The 22,363-nt window shown below is 45.7% G+C and overlaps 1 protein-coding gene across 20 annotated transcripts in view; it reads left to right on the forward strand.

The window, feature by feature from the left end:
- LOC138582968 (salivary glue protein Sgs-3-like) overlaps positions 1-22,363 on the forward strand; it is a 62,944-nt gene that overhangs the window by 3,395 nt on the left and 37,186 nt on the right. For 2 of the 20 annotated variants that reach the window (XM_069654785.1, XM_069654781.1), the window contains 6 exons: positions 1,245-1,336; positions 1,662-1,753; positions 8,543-8,638; positions 8,996-9,094; positions 9,187-10,263; positions 11,334-18,842. In XM_069654785.1, coding sequence (XP_069510886.1) covers positions 17,648-18,775 — 1,128 coding nt within the window. In that variant the 5' untranslated portion in view covers positions 1,245-1,336; positions 1,662-1,753; positions 8,543-8,638; ... (1 more) ...; positions 9,187-10,263; positions 11,334-17,647 and the 3' untranslated portion in view covers positions 18,776-18,842. Of the gene's footprint in view, positions 1-1,244; positions 1,337-1,661; positions 1,754-8,542; positions 8,639-8,995; positions 9,095-9,186; positions 10,264-11,333; positions 18,843-22,363 lie in introns of those variants that run through there. The other 18 variants (XM_069654790.1, XM_069654793.1, XM_069654792.1 and 15 more) reach the window with 16 other exon arrangements.

Below are 22,363 nucleotides of genomic sequence, written 5' to 3' on the forward strand. Positions count from 1 at the left end.
TGTCCTGAAAGGGACACCACGGAAATCAATGGGCCATGAACATCACTGTGGCAGGAAGGGTTGTGATCACTGTTGAAAGCAGGCATTCTACATGCTGGACACATTATTGTTCAAATGTGCGTTTTACACATTCAAAGGAAAAAAGTAATTTCCAGACTCAAAAACGCTTCTGAAACTTGCGTTCACTGGTTTTCTTTGAGATGTGTTTATTTATTTTTTCCAGTTTTTTTTTTCTCTCTCTGAGCACCACACCAATACAATTTGTGTGCCCCATGCTTTGTGTTTTATCACAGGTTATATTCATAAAGATGTTATGTTTACAAATAAATGCTTCCATTGTGCTGACAGCAGTTATTAGGAAATTAACCTGGGTTCATGGGTGCCTAACGGAGGCAGAAGTACCCCAGCCCATCCCTTGGCCAAACACATTTTATAGCACTTCCTTTTTTTTATAAGTATTTGCAAAAAGCCCTATCGATTAACAAGTTTTGCATATTTTTTATTTTGTTTTTATTGTTTTGGTTAAATTCAACCTTAAACACAGTCTCAGCAATGGTCTGTCAACCTGCTGAGCTTCCCTCAGAGCCATCTACTATAGAGCAAGTCTATGCATCCCATGATATACTAAAATCACTGCATTACCAACAGTACATTGGTTGCACCACTGCCATAGAAGTGATTTAAAGTGGAATTCATGTATATCATCCTGCTGTGGGTGCCAGGCCTTTGCCTGCATATGGCACCATATGTTGCAGAGAAGCCAGGAGCCCTCGTGTCTGGCATGGCAGCCGCGGCAATCTGCTGCTATGTCAGCGCTGTCACCTAACTTCAGTATAAGCTACATGGCTATTACTCGATGTTTCCGAAGGTTGGCTCGGTGAGTTAAGAACTACTGTGTTGTATTCTATCTAAGATATGTAGATGAATGATTTTAATGCCAGCAGGCTGGACTTCACAACTGTTAAGGGTAACCTATAACAAGCTGTTGCTCTTTCTCTCGCTCACTCTATTATTTTGTTTTGTCTCTGAGTATGAGTCACGTTTTCAGGTATGTGCTCTTGACTGCTCTCTCTACCAGCTGGGGTGGACTGGCCTATAGGGAACGTCTGGAGATTTCCTGGTTGGACCCTGCACCCTAGGTCCCTTTTGTGTGCGGGGGAGGATGTGTGCCGACTGACTGGCACATATTGGTACGGTCAATCTGGTACGTTTATATTTTTTTTATTGTACTTTTTCAATTGCAGGAACACAAATTGGCTTAATCATCCCATCTTGGACAGCAAAGTCCCCAGCAGCAATGGCATCATAAAAACATCCGTATTAGGACTTTCCGACGGTAAGAATGTATTTTTTTAAAACAACTGTATTTTGCTGTGGGTGATGGTGGGGTAATTTTAAAGGTAAAGTAGGAGTCACAATCGGGGATTTCAAACCTATTTTTGAGGGTGTTCCTTTCTTATGTCCAGTTAGGGGCGGTACTAAAAGTTCACGTCTCATGTGGGAGTTGCATTTACAGTGCACTGTGTACTCTCTTCTGGTTTCCCAGCAGTATGTCCTGCTTACTAGCTGATGCCTAACACCCAAGAGCTGGTTTTAACCCTTGCTCATTTTTGAAGTCTCAGGTAGACCCATGTATCCTTGACTAACTGTTTTCATTGCAGCAGCATCGCTCCAAGCGTCGGTGTGTCAACCTAACCACCTGTGTCCCAGCAAGAAAAATCCAGTGAAGCACTTGACCCAGTCACGCAGGCAAGTAAGGATTTCTTCTCCCTATGTAATATTGGTTGTGTAGAAGTGCTGAAGGTTTATATCGGCCCTGTGCAATGTGCATCCAGGTATGGTTTTCGCCTGCCTGTGGTCTAGTCCAGGACTACACTTCAACTTTAAATTCGAGTTAGAACTTTGCGATCTCAACAGGGAGTCTTCTGAGACTTGTATCAATGTGGTGTTTTTTTAAATCCAAGCACCATTTCTGACCCATTACTGCTGAGTTTGTTTTTCCCCCAAGCTGTTAACATGGTTTTGTTTTTCGCCCCCCCCCAGCCTTTTCACTTGGTTAGTTTTAAATCTTAAGTGGTGTTTATTTAATCTTTTAAAGCATTTTTAATTTTTGAAAACTTTAAATGGTCTTTAAAAAATAACGTGACATAAATTAACGTGGGGGGTTTGTAATGTTTTCAGAGTCAGCCTCCTTTTTTAGATAGATCATTGGTACTAAGTGAAGAAAATATCTTTTTCACTGTACCGATTGGGGGGTGGGTGGGGTGTCGATTTAGAAAGACCGCTCAGAGCGGTCTTTCTAAATCGAACGATCATACTTGTCAAACCCCTGTCACACATGAGTGCGTGCAGGGGCTGACAGGCGCTGTGAGACCCAGCAGAGTCGTCACAGAAGGCAGAGGTGTGTTTTGGACTGTGTGTGCGCATGTGGGTAAGATCCTTGTGTTGGGGGAGGGAGATTAGGAGTTCGGAGGTCTCCCCTGATTGACGAGTTAATGAGCGGGTGGGGAAGGAGGGGGGCAGTATGTGAATTCCACACTTTAAAGTCAATAAAAAAACAGCCAGGAAAAAATCAGTCTTTTTTGTGTTTGGGATTTAAAATGCAGAAATAACACATAGAACTGGATAGTTTCCTAGTGGCCAAAGATGGTAGGAATCTCAAACGAAAAGCGGAAGGAGAGGTGAAAACGGACACGAGCAATGCAAAAACACGGAAATATGTCTTTTTTGCGTTTTTTGGGTTCACATGGATCACAGTTGCTGACAAGTTAAGCTGCAGTGTGTGGTTTGTGGCAGTACATTAGCAAGCCTGAAGCCAACACTTAAGGCGCATTTGGAAACAAAACCTTAGCAAAAAAGACCATGGATTTGTTTGTATGGCAGCTACAAGGCATAAACAAGCAAAAGACACTGTTAAAACGTGGCCTCAGTACCTGCAAATGCTTTGGAAGCTTCTTACCACATTATCTTGGGGGGAAAAAAGCCCTTTACAGATGCTGAGAGTAATTCTGCCAACAATTCTCACTGTCAACTGGGTAATGCTTAGTCATGGTGCAGCAGAGAAATGCAAAAGTATCTTTGTCTGACACCACAATTTTCCGCCGCTTCACTGACCTGTCCTCTTCTATCAGTACAGAATTGATATCGTGCTTGAAATATTGGAGAAATATTTTGTAATTCAGGGCAGAGCAACGGCATCTATAGTCATTGACATTGTTAACTGCTTCCTAGTTCCCACTGCCGAAAGTGGGAGGCGTGTGTTGGTATTTGCTTGGATGGTGCTCCTTCAATTTCTGGTGCTAGAACTGGGGTAAAAGCAAAAGTGTTGATAGTAGCTCCACATATATTGTGGACGCACACACTGCGTGATCCTCGGGAAGCTTTGCCTGTGCGCAATATGGGGAATGGACTCTCGGAGGTGCTGACTTTTTTTGTAAAGCTTGTGCATTTTATTAAGATGCACCGCACAAGAGCCCATGTGCAGAAATGGGAGCTGAACATGATGCTTTGTTTCACACGGTTAGGTTGCTCTCCAGGGGGAAAGGTTTTATATTGTGTTTAGGAACTCTGGAACAAAGTGAGACGCTTTCTCCTGGGTTTAGACCAGACAAAAGAAGAGCCCTCTGTGTGATTCACACTGGCTTGCATGGGCGTAATTTTAGGGGGGGCAAGGGGTGTTTGCCCCCCCAACTTTAATGGCACACCAGTTTGTCCCCATTCATTTGGTTGGGGCACCTTTTCTTCAGATGTCATGTCCCCCCCCAACATTTTCAGCAAAATTACTCCACTGCTTGCTTGTACTGCTAGCTTACTATGGTGACCTCTTTGAAAAGCTACATTTTCTAAACCTCTCCCTGCAAGGCACAGTAAAGAAACCACATCATTGGTTATGAACGCAAAAATGTCAGCATTTAAGAAGAAGTTGGAGCTTTGGAGGAGGAGGGTTAATGTCTGCATTCCGACGCGTATCATTATTAGCAGATGCTCTTGAGGAGGTGGAGTATGATCCTTTCATGTGTTGCTGAACTAATGAGGAAACCATCTCAGAACCACTCTCAAAAGTACTTAACAGAGGACAATTGTAGCATAAATAACTGAGTGGTTCAGCCTTTCCTATCGGACGTAGGGGCCCGCCCACCTCCCAATACACCTCCAGGAGGAACTAATGGAACTTCAAAGTGACCGCCTACTGGAGAGTCAATTCAAAAAATTGTCCTTGGGTGGATTTTGGGCAAAATGCTGTTTCTTACTTTTATCCAAATGCAGTCAATGTACTGTTATCTTTCAGCACCTCGTACCTTTGCAAGATTGGATTTTCAACTTTTGCAGCCCTAAAGCCTAAATAAAGCCAACCACAGGTTATTGCAAAAATTGAACCCAATAGTGATGGCTGGCTGCTGAAAGGCAGGCCCGCCCTTCACACTAGCTCTCCGGTGCCACTGTCCAACTTGCAAGTGACTGCATTGATAGTAATCAAATTTTTGTACTTAAGTGTGTCCTACGTTACTCTTTGAAATAAATATCCAACGCTACTTTTAGTCAAATCCCATGTAGCAAAAAATTCTGAATGCTGCGTTTACAAATATTTGCCCTCTAATTTTAGTTATTGCAAGCAGTGATTTTGAAAGAATGTTGTTTGGCACCCACACCTCCATTCTACACCAGATAAACATTTTGGAGTCCATGTGGATAGAGGGGCCCAAGCCAGATACCTTTTTGGTAGGGAGGGCTTGGGGGTCAAACAAGTTTGATGACCACAAGACCACTGCCTGCAGAGTGACTAACTTGTTATCAAGAAAATATTATTAAAAAAGGCAAAAAACCTAATTGCTATCTTGCTGGCACAGCTATATGTTAACATATATTTTGATTGCTAGTTTGGATGAGCACATATCCTCCCTGATCCCTAGGGGACAGTGCACGTGTGGGCTTAAACGGCAGAAGCTTAATGTACTAAACAAACCTTTGCAAAATCCCTGGTTGCTTTAAAGTGGTCCATTATCCACGTGCTTGCTGTGCCCTTGTGTCCGACGTTGCTACGTGTCCGGCACCGTGCATATACAACTCGTACACATGACCGCACCTTCAATGGGTAGGAGCGAAATCATTCTGGTGCTTTACTGGGAAGGAAAGAGTTGCAAAGGCCCAGCGATACTCAAGATTTGACTCTTGCCGTCTGCTTAAGAACATAGCAGTGTCGCATAGCCCCTGTGAGAATGTGTCTCTTGTATATAGAGGTTGCAATGCTTGTAACTTTCAGTAAGTTGCCCAGACAGCTGCATGCCAGTGCACAGACACCCACTGGCATAGATTTCCCTTGTGTGGGGATTGTTGATGTGTGGCTTGTGTGAAGCGTGTGTGACTTTCGCAGCATCTTTAATATTGCTTAATTATGAAGCAGGGTGCCGAGTGGCAACGTTTTGTTTGGCTAGCATGAAGGCTGGCTATGTTTTGAAGTGTGTGGCAGACTGTTTGAGCCGTAGTCTCAGGCTGGGATGGTTGAAACGCCCTGATGAATGAGTTCTTTGATTCCTGCGTTCCTCCTTCTGGTGGCACATGGTGCTTTGGGCTTAGATTTGCTGTTGTGATTCGGGGCACAGAGAATGGTTGCAGATATTGGCCATCCAAGCTCTCATGAAGAAGGGAGAGAAAGACTCCTCTAACCAACAGTGGACAGATGCCCCACATCTATTTATTTCTCTTAGCAATGCTTGCAACCTGATCATTGCTTTCACTTAAGCCATTGGACACCAGCCAACAAAAAAAAGTGGCATCCATTAATTGTTCAGCAACTGAATTTGCATTAAAGCAGAGTTTCAACGCTCCCCACGCCCCCCAGATTTGTGTAATGTAAAAAGTGTACAGGGCAGGTACTCTTGTGAAGTTCAAGGTCAAAGCATCCCTAAAGAGGTTCTGTAAAGCTGCCCCTCCCCATAAAAAGCGAACTGTCTGGCATTCAAAGACTCATTTTATATTGTAATGCTTTTGAATATTATTTTTTCACTGCTGGAAGTTACGGATGCTATACCCGCGAGGCAGAGCTTTTTACGCCATTTATTTTAAAGGGCACATAGATGGCTTGTTCACCCCCGTTTTCAATTGCCTTTTCGGTTCACAGTAGGGCTAGTTGTGCCAGCCTTTATGCGCAGGGGACTGTGTTATAATTCCCCTCATGACTCATGCTCTACTCATCTACGTTTAGTTTGTTCAACACTTTGGGGAACTCGCTACATGATTTAATATATACAAATGTAAGTTTCAGGGACTCTGGATTACTGCATGTTCTAGTTATACTTATGTCACATTCTCTATATAGGTTGATGAGGTACCCGGAGGGATTTTATTGCCCCTTCAATGCGTTTTTTTTTTCCAACCACTTGACCTCAGCAGTTAATTGAAGATAGTTTGCCTGTAAACATTATTGAATGCTTGCTAGGGATAGTGATCCCTGTCAATAATTTAGAAAATATCTTTTTTGATCATTGTTTATGATGATCTGGGGTGAATGCTTTTTATGGTTTTTCTTTTTATCTAATGATGGGACCAGTTCAATCTCGTTAGATGATGTTGAGCTATTTTCTTGCTTGTCTGGATTTTTCAGCAGCCTTGTATATCAGGACTGGCGCGGTAGCGGGAATTTTCTGACCTGGGCGTAAAAGGAGTGTTGTGAATTGCTTTGCTATTTGAAAGTGGGAGGTCACTTTATTCCCTTCAGGCAGTGGTCATCAAGCCTTTTTATTCGGAACCCCCCCTTGAGTAAAATAATTTCTGCCCCCGCCACAAATTCTTATATGTTCTATTAAAAAGTCACCATAATCCTTCAAGCCCCCCCACCAACTGGCATCCTTTGGGCCCCCCATTTTGAAGTCCTCTGCCATAAGACACCCTAGCTGTTCAGCATACGGACGTCCCCTTTTCATGGATGGGGCGACTCCTTCCCAGTTCCACACAATGACTGTTATACGGATCAGGCTGATTGCTTTCAAACTGTTGCCAAGTAGGGGATACATGCTCCTACTGGCTGCCCCTCTCTGGCTTTAATGCTGTTGCTGCTCCAATGCCCCCACAATGTTCCACACAAATAGTCCATGCCTTCCTCAGGTAGGTGCACCGGCCCTCTACGTAATAGATTATCTACATGTATCCAGCTGTGGTGCTGGATACATGTGTGAGAAACCATGCCTCTGCAAAGTTAACCCATGGCTTGGTTTACTTTTGTGCAGGATTTTTCCACTGCTATGAGAGCTGCAGTAGTTCAGCTGTAGTGCATAATTTATTGCACATTAGCGATGCTTATGGGGGGGAGGGACTTGTGACCCTTCTGGAGGTTAGTGCCTGGCTCATATTAGCAAAGGCCTTCCTGCTAAGGTGTAATATTTACTTTTTGTTCCCCCAATAAAGATCACTTTGGTCATGGGTTCTGTTGCTGCATACCCTCCTATTTCCTGTACATGTTGCTGTCTGCAAGGTGTGGCTCTCTATGGTTGATATTTACATTTAAGAAACTGAAACATGTGTTTGTCTTTGAAAGGACGTACACAAAATGACTGCAGTCAGCGGTCACTTTAAATGTGGTAACTGTTCGGTGTGTCGTTTGACAAAAAACGTGAAAACTGTCAACTTAAAGGGTCTAACATGGCACTTAAAAGCCTTCACCAATTGCAACACAGCATGGCCAATCTATGCTATCATCTGCCCGTGCACATTAATTTACATCGGGAAGACAAAAAGACCTGTAAAGCAGAGAATCTGCGAGCACAGGTCATGTGTTAAAAATTCAGTTCCGGAGAAACCTTTAGTTGCTCATTTTGTAAAAGCAAAACACACCTGTGAGGATATTGAGTGGTATATTATTCAAACAGTTCCATCACACCCTCGTGGGGTAGACCGCGACCGAAAGCTGAGGCAGCTTGAACAGAAGTGGATTTACAATCTAAACACTGTTCAGGCTGGCCTTAACATCCAAATTGAATGGAGTTTGTTTTTACATAAGTAACTCCTTTGCACAAGTGACATTCATGAAGCACACGCAAAACATTCATTAGTGCATGCTGAGCCATCACATATGCATGTTTACAACACAGCTTTTTAATGCCCTCAGTGCACATTATTGGGTGGAAATGTCACAATATGTATTGACCACTTTTTTCACATTTCCTTTGAAATATCAAATAGAATATTACCAAAGTACAATTTTATTTAATGTTTGCAATTAGGATGCCCCATTCTTGTGCAGCATACTTTTTTTCAGCCCTTTAGTAATCTGGCCGCGTCCGCCATTGTTCCTTCCAAGATGGCGGTCGCGATTAGATGAATTTATAAATACAGCAAGTCTAGCCTTTTCCTAACGTAAGTGAAAGCGAACCCGGCAGTAACTACCCGCGTTCGTTTCGAGTGGAAGCAACAATGCTTGTGATCAAGTAAGTTCCTTGAAAAGCAGCAATTGTAAGCACTCATATCGTGCTTTTGTGATATGCAAACAGCACTATTCTGTTAGCTATATACGGACTGTTACATCTCCGTATTTCCTTTAACAAATTAGGTAAACTTCAATTTATAATACGAAAAACATCACATACGGGACATGTGTGTCCGAAAATGAAGCTATATCGTAGAATATCTTCGCTTGGATCAAGAGGTATGTTACTCCCTTTTCAAAAAAACATGTAGTATTTTATTAAAAAATGCTCAAAACAATAGTGCAACATAATTGATTTGAAGGCAGTTTGTATCACTTTAGGTACGAACTTAACTTGGCTCATTTAGTAGGCTTCGCTGCTATTTCACTTCCATTTTCGTTTTGAACTCCGGCTTTCTAACCAATGTAATACAAATGTCAAACACTCAAAGGCAGTCTGTACCGCTTTAAATATGAACTCGATTTGGCTCATTTAGGTGGCTCTGTTGTCAGTCATTTTTGAACTTTTGCCTTCTAATGAATGTAGCGCAAAAGAAAAAACAAACGTTTCATAAAAATCATTTTCGTTTGTTGCAGTTTCAAAATCTTTGAAAAGAAATCACAGTTGGGACCAGTGAATCCTGTCCGCATTTGTTCTAAAATCAAGGCCACACACGCCAAATAAACCACGAAAAGGTTAGTTGAATTAGTTGCATGTGCACACACATAGAGACACTAGACTTTGTTTTTATCTTGTTACCAACACGGTTTTTTCGTTTGGTTTTTAGGAAATTTACTAATGAACTATTTCTGAAATCCCAATTTGGGAGATCTATATAAATCAAGTCCTGAAGACGGGTCCGACGCATGCCTGATAGCATCAAATAACTAGCTACTGAGCCTGTTTAACCATCTTTTGCCAGGACCCAGAAACACACTCTTTGGTGTCGACAAAGTCAAGGACAGAAAAATTAACAAAGTCAAGGATAGTGAATTGCATCAAGGTTTCATTTAATAATAGGATGTCACCTTATTTGTTTACTAACCTCACTACATCACCAGTATCTGACGAATGTGTTCAGTTAAAACCAACTGGTCAAGACAATTGTTTTTCAGTATAGGTTCTCTTATGGAATGTTATGTGCATTTTTGTCTCTCCTGTTTTTAATTTTTCTATGTGTTTTGTATCCATGAATTAAAATATGTATTTCTCTATGTTTTCTGTCGCAAATAATTGATCGACATGAAAGGTAGCACATTGTGCAACTAGACACACCTGGCACGTGTGTAGGCGGGTAGCTGTTTTTGTGGTATTCTTGTTGCATTATAGATTCATATTAGTCCTTTGCCACACAGCCCCCTAAAAAAGAGGACTCTGCAGCTCTAACTGCTTTATTTCACTGCAGCATTTTAGGTACAAGAGCTCTGCAGAACGTATTGCCTCTCCAGAACACACACCTCTAAATTTTTCGAACCAATGCAACTAGTTAAAGCCACAATGGGTGGAAGTCTTGGAGGAAGTTAACCAAGCACCAAGAGACGCTTCACTCATAAATCGGGACACATCAGGCAGGAACATCCATAGCAAGCCCACCATAAATTAATGGTTTCGGGTACAGACCTGGTTCACAAATACTTGGCACATACTAAATTGACATACATATTTTAGTTCTTCTTTTAGACAATAACTCCATCATGGCACTCTTTGATTCAGACAATTCTCTGTGCATTTGAAAGGACGGGGAATTTGAGCCTTTGCAATTCCTGGCGAAGTTAATTGGAAATTGCTGATAGAGGGTATCAATGAAAGTAGAAGCGAAATACGTGAAGCAAAGGATTTCAAGGAGTCATGCTTTTCTAGTTAGGTAAGCAATGTGTTTTTATTTTTTGTTTTGTTCATCTATTTGATATTTGGAGGAGGAGGGTACATCTGACGTCCCTATGTGGAGTTGTTCCCCTTTCTCAGACATAGAGATGAATGCTACACAATGCCTCCCTCATTTACAGCATCTCCTTCCTCTAGAGTAACTATAGATGGTCTACTGATTTCTCTTATGTTATTGGCGAAGCGCTATGGGTTGAACGCCCTTGGGGACGGTAGTCCAGATCAGAGTATGTGTGCAGCTAGGACAGAGAATGGATTGCTATTGGCGAATCGCACTACACCTCCTTAAAGTTAGGTATACGGTATTTTAGAATGAAAGTAAAATAATATCATCAGCGTATTCATCTGTAGGTGAATTTATTCCCATAAAGTCAGCCGACGCATGTTTCGACCTTAGTCGTCTTCAAGGCCTTGGAATTGAACACTTTGGTATGGTGACCAGGTTTGGAAGTTGATTGTGAAAATATCTTGAAACAATTTTCTGATAGTACTTGATGATTAAAGGGTTGAGTCCCGAGAGACCTGTCAATGGCTGGCGCGTTGTGCTAAAAGTCTTTAGTGGTGCTTGGACATCCTGGATTGGTTCCCCAAATCGAAATTCCTAAACTATCTTTTCTGATTTTTTTTTTACACCTTAGATGCAATCCTGAAAATGTAGTCCACGGGTTGGGGAACTAATCTAGGATGTCCAAGGTAGAGCGCGATTCGCAAATACCAATCCGTTTTCTGTCCTATTCATTCAAGGTCTTTATGTGTAGACCTTGTGGAATTGGTGATGCAGCTCGCCACTATTTATAAATTATAGTGGTCACGGCGCACTCTCAACGAAATGTACCCATACACATTGTTATGTGTGCAGCTACACTGAGTTGTGGGTAGCTGCATGGGGAGGGAGGGAAACCGCCAAGGAGAGCAAGAATAAGCAAAACTCCAAGGGGGTGGATAGGGTCACGCTTAAGGGGAGTCACCCCAGTGTACAGCTCAGGCAAAATGTTTGTTGTATTGGTAGTCACATTATGAAATTTCAACTTGCCTTTTTCATATCCGCAGCCAAGAAACAGTATTAAGACACAGGAAACATTTGATGAAATAACGAAAAGCTATAATTGAGGCATTAAAAAGAAAGTTAGAGGAGAAAAAGCAGCTCTGGTGGAATCTGGAAAAAGAAGATGCAGTGAAAAAAAACCAAGAGAATTATATTTTAAAAGCTGATGGGTGAAAACGGGCTATTCTAAAATGTATTAATGGCTGTTCACAAAAGTTGGAAAACCTTTTTGGCAGGGATGGCTAGTGTTCTTCATTCCTTCCTCAGAACCTGCCTATTACTTCACCTGGACAATTGACACAGTATTAAATCGGCAGATGTCTGTGTAATGTTTCAGTTCCCAGAGATGTAGCTGTGCAACAACTGTAAAATATTGGACTATAAAGTAACCCGTCAATTGTCTGCTACAAATGTTTTGTCGGACAGATCTAATTTGACAAGCTCAACTCTATCACCACGTCTTCTTAACAGTGTGTTCTTGTCACAGTATGACGGTCGTGCCTGTTTGGACCATGAAGTGACACCTACACGTAACCACACACCTGTGCAATCTTTCAGATTACGGTTTTTAAAAAAACAATGGAATTTGAACATCCCCACAACCGAGTTTGGTTGCTACGTCAGCCACTGCTACTATTCTACAATCTAATTGTAGCTCACATGCTGCTCTGTGAAACTGGAGGCAAGTGATCTTGTGTGTACAACTATTATAGTTGATGTGGTGAATTTGTAGGTTGGTGCCAACTTGTAAATGGTACATGTTTTTGTGCTATTGGATTTCTGTTGGGGGTCAGCTAATGTTTTCTTGGGTGTGGTGAATGGTCGAACTAATTGCTAGCTGCTCATAGTGATATTGGGTGAAGTGATCGACAGTCTTGTCATGCAGGTAGACTTGTCATGCAGGTAGACCTTCTGTTTAGGTCACTGAAAGTGTTTATTTTAGTGCAGTGATTTGTAATTGTGGGAGTTTATTGGGTGTGATGCCATGTTAGCTAGAGGGGAGATATGAAATGAGGGAGCTTAGAGGTTGGTTCCTGACGTGGGGTGGATTTATAGTTTTGTATACTAAATCAGCAAACCTTAGTTAATGACATTTTAGTGCTCAAAGCAAAGATGGCAAGTAACGGCTGCAAATTCCATGTTTTCCAGTACACTATCCATAAGTCTAACCCTATAGTAATACCACCCATCTTAGACACAAGGAATCAAAACCCTTTTCTTAAATCGTTTGAAAGCAACATCCTCCTGAAGTTGTCTGCAATAATCGTTCACAATTTCAAACCCATCCTAAAGTTGTCACAGGGTCATCCTGGAGTAATCCCCCACCTATCCTGAAGTTGTCATGGGGGTCATCCTGGAGTAATACAAGATCATCACTGGAAGTAATCAGAACTCCTCTTGGAGTAGTTTCTGTGATAACTCTAGAGTCATCTCATTTGAATATTTCAGCCTATACACATACTTAAGGATGGTTTCAGATGATCTCCCTGAACTAGCCATGGATGACTCTAGGATGGAGTCACCTGATGACTCAAGAATGATTCCAGGAAGATCTTCCTTTTTGACTTAGGTACCCTCTTGAGGCCCGGCATGTCACCCACACGCAAATTGCCAGCCATGGCTTCACTGTGTCACAGACTGTGCCCCGCTTGTACACAATCCATCCCGCTATACCTCCAGTGGTCTATGCCCTCACAAACTGTGGACCCAGGTACCCTCAAGTATTTCACAAATTACTTGCTGTAATATAAACATGTTATACTACATCTCTCCGTTGCGCCCGCAACCTAATAGAAAGCCCCTTGAAGAAGTCACCAAGCCACAGTCTTGGCCTCACGTTCCCCAACTCTGCCATTCACCCGGGAGGGTCGCTGGCATCCTTGAAACACAATGCAGCTTTCTGCTTTGGGATTTGGCCTTTTCTACTGATCTGTTGCTGCCTTTTGGAGGCAACAACCTCCTGTAGGAAACTCCTGTGGTTCCCGACCCACTGCTCTCATCCCTCTGTCCCTTGCTCTGCTCCAGTAGGTTCACCTTTGCCCCAGAAGTTCTGCTCTTATTCGTGTTCTACCTTGCTCAGAGTGTGTCTCTGGGTTCTGCCTTTTATCCGTGTGAGGAGATCTATTTGGTATCAGGTGTACGTACTTAAAGTCAAGTGCCTGACGTTGCCTGACCCGATTAGTGGCACATGTCCAGTGCGATGTATAAGAGTTAGTCTTGTTAGTCTCAGTCACCCTCTTCCTCGGCCCAGTGTTTGTGTAGAAAGGGGGGAGTTGGGACCTCGGATAATCCTGAAAAATAGAATGGGTTAGGTGTACAAAAAAGGGTGGAATACCATGTCTCACCATTGGCTGCCTCACCCCCAATCCCTGAAGACCCCTCACTCAGGTGATCCTCCTGGTCCACCCCCAGGAACTATATCCAAAAGCGATGGCGATGTCCTGGCCACCTGGATGACAAGTCCCAGAGGACGAGCGAGCAAGACACCCTTTGGTTTCTCATAGTACAATCCTCAATAAACTAAGAACATTAGCTCTATTGAGGACCATAGTCTCCTGGTCTGTTAGAAGTTTCTCCAACAGTAGCTGGATGCTTGGCAATGGGCAAGCCAACTCTGCCTACTGACTCAGCAGAGATGCAGGCAGAACCAATCATGTGTCTCCTCTCCCCCAATGTGCAGAATATTGGAGTCACAGGGCCAGACATAGCCCGAACTGAATCACAAGATAAGGCTGATTCACATGATATTGGCCCTTCTCCCAACACTTCCTGAGTAACCCTTAGCGTGGCTGTCTTCATCCCTAAGCCCACATGGGACAAAAGAACCAGCCCAAATTCGACTGCCATATTACGTACACCAGCCGAAACATCAGAACATGTCGACAGCAAGCCAACAGATGTGGGCACGCTATCCATTCCAACGGCCACCTCCTGTCTTGTCTGTATACTTTCCACTACCTCCTGTGTGGTTTCTGATGTTGCCACCCCATTCACTCCAGGTTCAAATTGCTCTGACCTATTAGGCTGGTTAGCTTCATGCTCCTCCACCACTTTGTATGTTTCGGTGGAGTTGTGGTAAGGCTGGGTGGCATCTGTAAGGGAGTGGGGGGGCGCATGAGGGAAAAATAGATTCTGCAGAAATTTGCGAGAACCCCTAGAGTGATTATTTTTTATCATGTTCGTTTTTTGATTCTCAGGAACAACCGCCCCAATCTTGCTTCTTTTTTTATTTTTCCTCTGTTGAAAAATTGGGAACTCCCCACTTACATCACTCCCCCGAGCCGCCCCCCTCCACAGTTACATCAACAACAGCATCCACTGTCTCCTCCCCCTCGGCCAGCAGGTCCTCAACTACCTGCAACATACTTTCACTTAGTAGAGAAGTGGTTACACAATGGATTACCTGATCAGTAAATAAACTCTGATCAACCAACGGTAAAGAGCAAAGAATAGGTGTGTCCTCAACCATTATGATATCCGCTATTTCAGGGCAGTGATCAATGCCGTTGTTAACACAATTTGGCCTTGCAATCTGAATTGCCTGCTGTGTCACACTGGGAGGCCGGAGGCTCCTGCCTCTTGGCACACCTCACAGAATAACCGGGAGGCAAGCAAGCATGATCACCACCCTTAATATATCCTTCAATATATGAAAATCTATCATTCATTTTGTTCAAAGCAAGTGCCTGATTACTCAGGACACAACCCACCCTTTCATGTGCATCAGTTAAAGCTTTGCGGGCCAAATTTAGGCTAACATGCAAGGTAGAAATTAAAGATATCATGGAATCAACCAGAATGACAGAGCCATGCTGCCTAGTTGTTGGCGGGCTCACCGCATATAGGACTGGGGAAGCCTCACCAAACTGTAGAGCTGAAGTGGCAAAGGGGCTCATATCTCTGTTCAATGTTGAATCCAACCGAGGGCTATCCGCTTGTAGGAGGACATGAGGCTGGCCTTTGTTGGGGACTATAGAAGCGGGCACCGGCTGACCACCTTTAAGTACACATGAATAAAGAGGAGAAACCTTTTCCCAAGAGCTATCTAAGCTCTCTATTCGGATCTTAGAGAGTACCGGAGTCCCGCTTAAACCAAAAGCCCCCGCAACCACTGCTTCCACATCCAGAGGTCGTTCACTACAGCATACCGTGACCGGCAGACCGTGAAGTGGCCAATGGGACAATGCCCTCTGGTGGTGCAGCAATGGAAGAGTTAGCTAGACAAACATTGGTTACTAATACTTTTGAAAACACCCGTTGCCACACCTCCAGCTTACAAGGCCTTGTCCTCATAATTTGATAGAATTTCCAAGTCAGTAATTTCACGGAGCAGACCCTTACTGGCTGACAATAGAACCTGGAAAGAATCATCCAGAACTGCAGCTCCTGAGGCTGCTGAAACGGGTGGGACAGAGGGGGCCGCAGTCAAAGCAACCAAATGAGATAAAGATGGAATGGGTTATGTGTCTGGGGCCATCTTTCAAAAGCCCTGGTCCAAATTGCCCAAAAACAAAGACTGCTGGTCTCACTACGTTTGTCCTAGCAGCTGGCGGGGCAGGCGAGACCTATGGAACCATCACGGTGCCGCCGCTTCTTGACTCCAAAGAGCCTGAGGGCAGTAGAAGAGGAGTTGATGCGTAAAATCTCACAACTTTGCGACTAGGGACGCCGGGGGGCGGACCCTGCAAATGGAACTACCGCCATGTCACAGCTGGTCCCAATTCTAGAATTAAAGGCCATGAGTGGGGAACAGAACAGAGAGGGCTTAAGCTTACCCATACACTTAGGCTTAGGATCTGGTTGTGGCACGTTTTTGTCACAGTCGATTGCTGCAGCCGTCATCCACCATAACGTCCTCCCCAGGCACCGTGTCTCGAACAGGGGGCACACCACGTACCTTACCTTGAGGGCCACTCCTCCTCCTGAGGCCGTAGATAGAATAAGGCATTCCTTGACCAGGACAGGCTCCACCCTATTCCCCAAACAGGATAGATTGGCAAAGGGGCTGTGGGGTACATGGCAGTGAATACTTCTTTCTTGCAAGAGCAGCTGAAGGAGAACACGGGCCGCAGCGTCTCACTTGCCAAACTGTAAAACTGTAATTCACACTGCTTCACTGCTTCACACCGCGTGCGCTACAAGCTATACCTGGGTTTTTAAGGTGGAGCATTAAAACAGCAGTGGTAGACACTGAAGGGAGACTGACGTTTTCAACACATAGGGTCTCATTATGAGTTGCCCGGTGAAACCGGGTTAATTACCGGCATGCCAGAATGAGCGGGTCCGTGCACGTATGAACCCGCTAATAGCGGGTCATTACGAGTGCGCAAGCACGCGGTTTCCCCATTCCGGTAGTGGCAATACCGCCATGCCGGTAAAGGGCCTCCAAGCCCCCTATACTGGCATTGTGGTGCCCGCCCATTGCGCTACCGCCTCACACTAACTCGTAAATACAGGCTCGGTAATACCGGCATGTTATTACTGTGTACGCAAAAAACTGACCCGGAAATTACATCATCGCGCAGGAACGGGAAATGGGCCGGCGGCCATCTTTAAAAACACAATCCATTTCCATCCTCCATTACTACCACTACACCCGTGTTGTTGAGTGCCAAAACCCAACCAGGATGTCAAAGGCCACCGGAAAAAGCTCACAAAGGAAGAGGAAGCAGCGCTTTTCAGATGCTGAATTGACAATGCTAGCGGACACCCTACAACAGCATGCTGACATAATCCGAAGCACGAACCTGAAACATGCGGCCCAAACGTGTAAAAAACAGGTGTGGCAGGAGGTTGCGCAGAGGGTAACAGCAGTGGGGAGCACCCCAAGGAGTGTCCGGGATTGCAGAAAGCGCTGGGACGATCTCCGCCTCCGTGTCCGGAAGATCCTTGCGGAGAACCGGAGGGCTGCAATGGCGACAGGCGGTGGCACACACTCCCCTGTTAAGCTCACCACATGGGAGGAGATTGCAAGTGGATTCATCGACCCAGAATCCATAGAGGGGATCGGAGAGCAGGAGTTCAGGGTAGCTAATACAACAGAGGAAGGTGAGTGAACCATCACATCCTCCAATAACAAAACATGATGTGACACAAGTGAGGTGGGATTAGGCAAGGCAATTCCTTTACCCAAGGCAACATCAACTCACCAACAGAATACTGATTGCCACCCCCTGCACCACACGCATGCTGCGTGAAATATGTAAACCCAACAGAGGTGCAACATGACCCATCCATGCCCCTGTCCGCCCCCCACACCTAGACAATCCATTGCCACCAGCCATGCAATCATTGCCAACATGTCCCCTCAGTACACCAAATGCCACACAACAGAAAAGAAATCATGCCTGAATGTATCAAGATATTACAGTGCAACAAATCACAGCTGCCATTTGGCAATCTCACTGATGACCTGCATCTCTTCTATCCCCCAGGCACCGATGAGGAAGGTGGAACCCAGGACAGGGGGGCAAGCACATCCAGTGCACGCAAGGGCACCAGGGCCACCGCAACCCCCTCCTCGAAAGAATTGCCTGCGACCACTCCCAGTGTGTCACACAAGGCATCATCTCTGCAGGGTGCACCTGCTGCGATAGTGCCAGCTGTACCACCGGCCACCACGTACGTCGTGTCCACAGAGGTGGTCGAAGAGGCTGAAGAATCTTTGGGATTGCCCAGCCCAACACCCATTGGCACCCCCTCCACCCCTGCGGAGACAGAGAGCCTGGATGACGCATGTCTCCATGACTCTGACCTAGGAGATTCGGACATCGGCATTTTCGCGGACGACAGTGCCCAGGACGAGGGCCCCACGCAGGTGCCTGCCACCACCCAGCCTTCCACCACCCTGCCTTCCACCACCCAGCCTTCCACCACCCTGCCTTCCACCACCCAGCCTTGCACCACCCAGCCTTGCACCACCCAGCCTTGCACCACCCAGCCTTGCACCACCCAGCCTTGCACCACCCTGCCTTGCACCACCCTGCCTTCCACCACCCAGCCTTCCACCACCCAGCCTTCCACCACCCTGCCTTCCACCACCCTGCCTTCCACCACCGGTACACCTGCGACAGAAACCCCCTTTGAGGTCTGTCTGTCAAGGGTGGAGGCCCGCCAAGATGAGATGCTGCAGATTATGCGGCAACAGGTATTTGTCGGTAATGAGGCCATGAAGGCCATAGCCACGGCCATTGCTGGAAATACAGCTGCCGTGGAGACATCCACGTCTGCATTCAGGCAGTGCATGGGGTCACTGACCGAGGCCCTACTAGCCAACATCAGGCAAGTGCAGCAGCCACACCATGGGTCTGCAAGGGGATTGACAATTGACACATCCACCACGTCAACACCTTCCACCTCTGTTCAATTAAGCCCTGTGCGCATAGCGCGCTGGAGCGCACGGCGCATGGCCATGGAACCCCCAGACCCAAAAGTCGCCAAAAAGTGACTTTCTGAAAAATTGAAAAAATGTGAGGAGTAGCATTGGTGAAGGCAACACTGTTTGTTGCGCACATGGGGACATTTGGGATCTGTGGGGTGGGTGAGGGAGTTTGTTGGGGGATTGTGGGAGAGGGGAGTGGGCACAGTTTTGCACTTTCATATAATACACAAGTTTTCTGGAGAACAATCCCTGGCTGGACATTGTTATTTTTGGTGTGCATCCATTTAATGTGTTACGGTGTTCAGTGTCCAAATTACAACATTCCCTTTGTGCATGTTCACATTGGCCCAGTGTCTGACTGACAAAAGTCATTCATGGTCCCTGTGTCTTAAAAGTATTCGTCAATTAGTGCTTGGCGTACAGCATGGCCGTCCCGTGCATCACGTATTGGCAGGGGGGCTCCTTCGCCTCCGTCTCCATCCCCTTCATCCTCACCCGGGCCATGCATGTCAATGTCAGGTGGCAGTGGTACATTCCTTCAGACGCACATGTTGGCAGCATGACACAGGCCATGGTGATCTTTGCCACCTTCTCAGGCCTATATAGGAGTGCCCCACCAGACCTGCTTAGGCAGCGGAACCGCGCCTTCAACAGGTCAAAGGTCTGTTCAGTCACAACACGGGTACGAGTGTGCACACAATTGTACTCCTCTTCATGGCTGTTCTGCGGGTTCCGCACAGTGGTAAGTAGCCACGGCCTCAAGGGATATCCTCCATCACCTGCAAGCAGATACAAATAGGTGTGTGTCACTCTGAACTGACACCTTCAGGGAGCAAGGTCATGGCAGCAGCTATTAGGTGCGAGCATGCACATGTCCCTGTACGTGTACCAAATAGTCACCTATATGGAATGTATACTGTAAAGAGGTGTGGAACACTGGATGGGGTTGAATAGATGATGCAGGGTGTAAGCATGCATGCTGAGGCAGATGTGATGTGGCAGTGCGACAGTGTTTAGCCTCCAATTCATGCTGTATACTCTTTGCTATGCATGGTCACACTGGCCGCATTGGCACAGTTGCCATCCTATTCAGTCATGCATTGCTTACCATCACCATGGTGCCCTGGTTGTGCCTCTTACTTGTTGTCATCCATTTGCATTATTTGTTATATGTGGCCCAGTGATGTGTCATTTTCAGTTTGGCTGTGTCAGGTGAGGAGTGTTTAGCTCTGCATTCATTCTCCACTCACTGGCTATTGCTACCCAGGTGTACTTTTAACCCCCCTTTCCCACCCTGGTAAACTATCCCCCCCCTTTCCCACCCTGCTAAACTACCCCCCCTTTCCCACCCAGGTGTACTATCCCCCCCCTTCTGCATCCGCACACATGAGTACCCCACAGCATGGCCATGGGCCTGTTGTGCAACTCACCGAGCAGCCAGGCACGTGGTCCAGCATGTCGCTCCATGTGACGGGGTAGCGTGGAGTTGCGCAGTACCATGGCATCATGTGTGGATCCAGGAAATCGGGCGCAGCAATGGGTGATGATCTTGCTGGAGTCACATACCATTTGCACATTGATGGAGTGGTATTGCTTGCGATTGCGGTACACCGCCTCTATGGCATGCGGGCTACCAATTCCACATGGGTGCGTGCAGTCGATGGCACCGACACAATTGGGCATGCCTGCCAGTGCATGGAATCCTACTTTATTTTCGGCTATCTCCTGACCAGTCCGTGGTAGGGATATGTGGGTGCTTGCGTTCTTCAGGAGGGCATCCAGCACTTGGTTCAGCATGCGTGAGAATAGTGGTTGTGAAATGCCATGCAGCTGGCCCACTGTGCGTTGGTAGGTGTCTGTGGTCAGGAAGTGTAGCACAGACACCACCTTCAGTAGTGGGAGGATGGCAGTGCGTATTTGTATGTGGCTGACAATGTCGTTCTGTATCATGTCCACTATGGTGGTGATGGTGTCACGGTCCAACCGGTACAGGGTGTGGATCTGCTCAGGGGTTAGGTTGAATAGGCTGGGTCTGGTGCGAGGGATTGGTGGCTGCCTACGAGGCGCCGGTGGCTGCGCTGGTGGTAATTGCTGGGCCTGTCTCACCCTCCTCCTGCGTCTCCTCTGTGCTGCCTGTTCTTGCTGCTGCTGTTGTTGTTGTTGCTGTAGTTGTAGCAGTATAGGCATGTCCTCCTGCGCCATGATTGCAAATGCTAGTGGTAGCATTTTGGTGTAGGAAGGGGTGTGGTGTGTAGGTGTGCTCCTTTTGTACTGGCCCACTCTGCATTGCCTACACCTGTGGGGGGGGCGTTGTGGTGTGTGGGTGTGCTCAGTTCATACTGGTGCAGCCTCCTTTGACTCCACCTGTGGGGATTGTGTGCACCTGTGGCAGCTGCCTTGTATCTTGGTTGCTGTTTGCGGGTGGTCCGCGATGCCTGTTTTTCCGGCATCATGCAGCCCGTTGTTACCGTGTTTGCGATGCCGGTATTTGCATGTTTGCATGGGTTGTGATTGCCCCCTATTACCGGCATGCTGGTATACCTGAAGAGGCGCGTGTACGCGCCTATGCTGCTATTAGCGGCACCGTAAATAACGGTGCCGTTCATACCGGGTTTGCGGGTCAGAATGCAACGGAACGTTAAATGATGCCGGTATTTACATACTGGCATCATTTTTCCCTTACCGGCATGACTCGTAATGAGGCCCATAGCCTCTCCTGCAAAACTGTAATATACACTGCTTCACACTGTGCGCAATCTGCACTATTCCTGAGTTTTTAAGGTGGAATCTTGCAACTGCAATGGTATACACTGAAGGCAGACTGGCTTTTCCAACACATAGCCTCTCCTGCAAAACTGTATACTATCTTTTTTTCCTCTTCATCCCTTCTTTCAACCTTTCCTGTCACTTCTTCGCCGATACTTCGCCGACTGCCAAATCTATTTCTCTTTTTCTGAATTGTCTGACTCTCTTCATTCCCAAGTCTTTCTTCCATCCAACCCTGGATCAGCTCTCATTTCCTTCATCTCAATCCATCTCAAACGGAAGTTGTTATCTCCCTCCCTCCTCTGCCACTCCCTTCCTCCTCTTTATTTTCTCTCTCCCACTCCCCTCTCTGTTATCCTTTTTCCCTTCTGCTCAGAATCTCGCCGTTCTCTTTGACTCCTCTCTCCTACTCCTTCCACATTTGCCTTACTGCCCATAACTGTCGCTTTCTTCTCTTTAATCTTCGTTGTGCCTGTTTTTTTCTTTCTTTTCACGCTACCAAACTCCTATGCCTTAATTTTCTCCTCTATTGACTATTGCTTGCCACTCCTGATTAGACTTCCTGCATCTCGTCTTACCCCTCTACACTCAATTTATAACTGCTATTTGTCTACTTTTTGGTCTTTCGCATCATTCTTCAATCTCTTCTTCTCTTCTTACAGGTTCTATTCTACCATTTTACTATTATTATTTATTTTTTGTAACTTTTTTTTTGGTAACTTTTTCTTTTGTTGGCAAGAAGTAGTGGCTGGCACATTACAGGTTACACCAATAACACACATTGCATATTTGAAGAGTGAATGATAAAGCACAGATTCTACAGAATATCACATGTGCTCCTAACAGCGGGTTGATTACAATAGAGCCATATATCATGTAGTACGATCA

Source organism: Ambystoma mexicanum, chromosome 3q (assembly GCF_040938575.1).
Source record: "Ambystoma mexicanum isolate Mex_15411 chromosome 3q, UKY_AmexF1_1, whole genome shotgun sequence".
NCBI lineage: Eukaryota > Metazoa > Chordata > Amphibia > Caudata > Ambystomatidae > Ambystoma > Ambystoma mexicanum.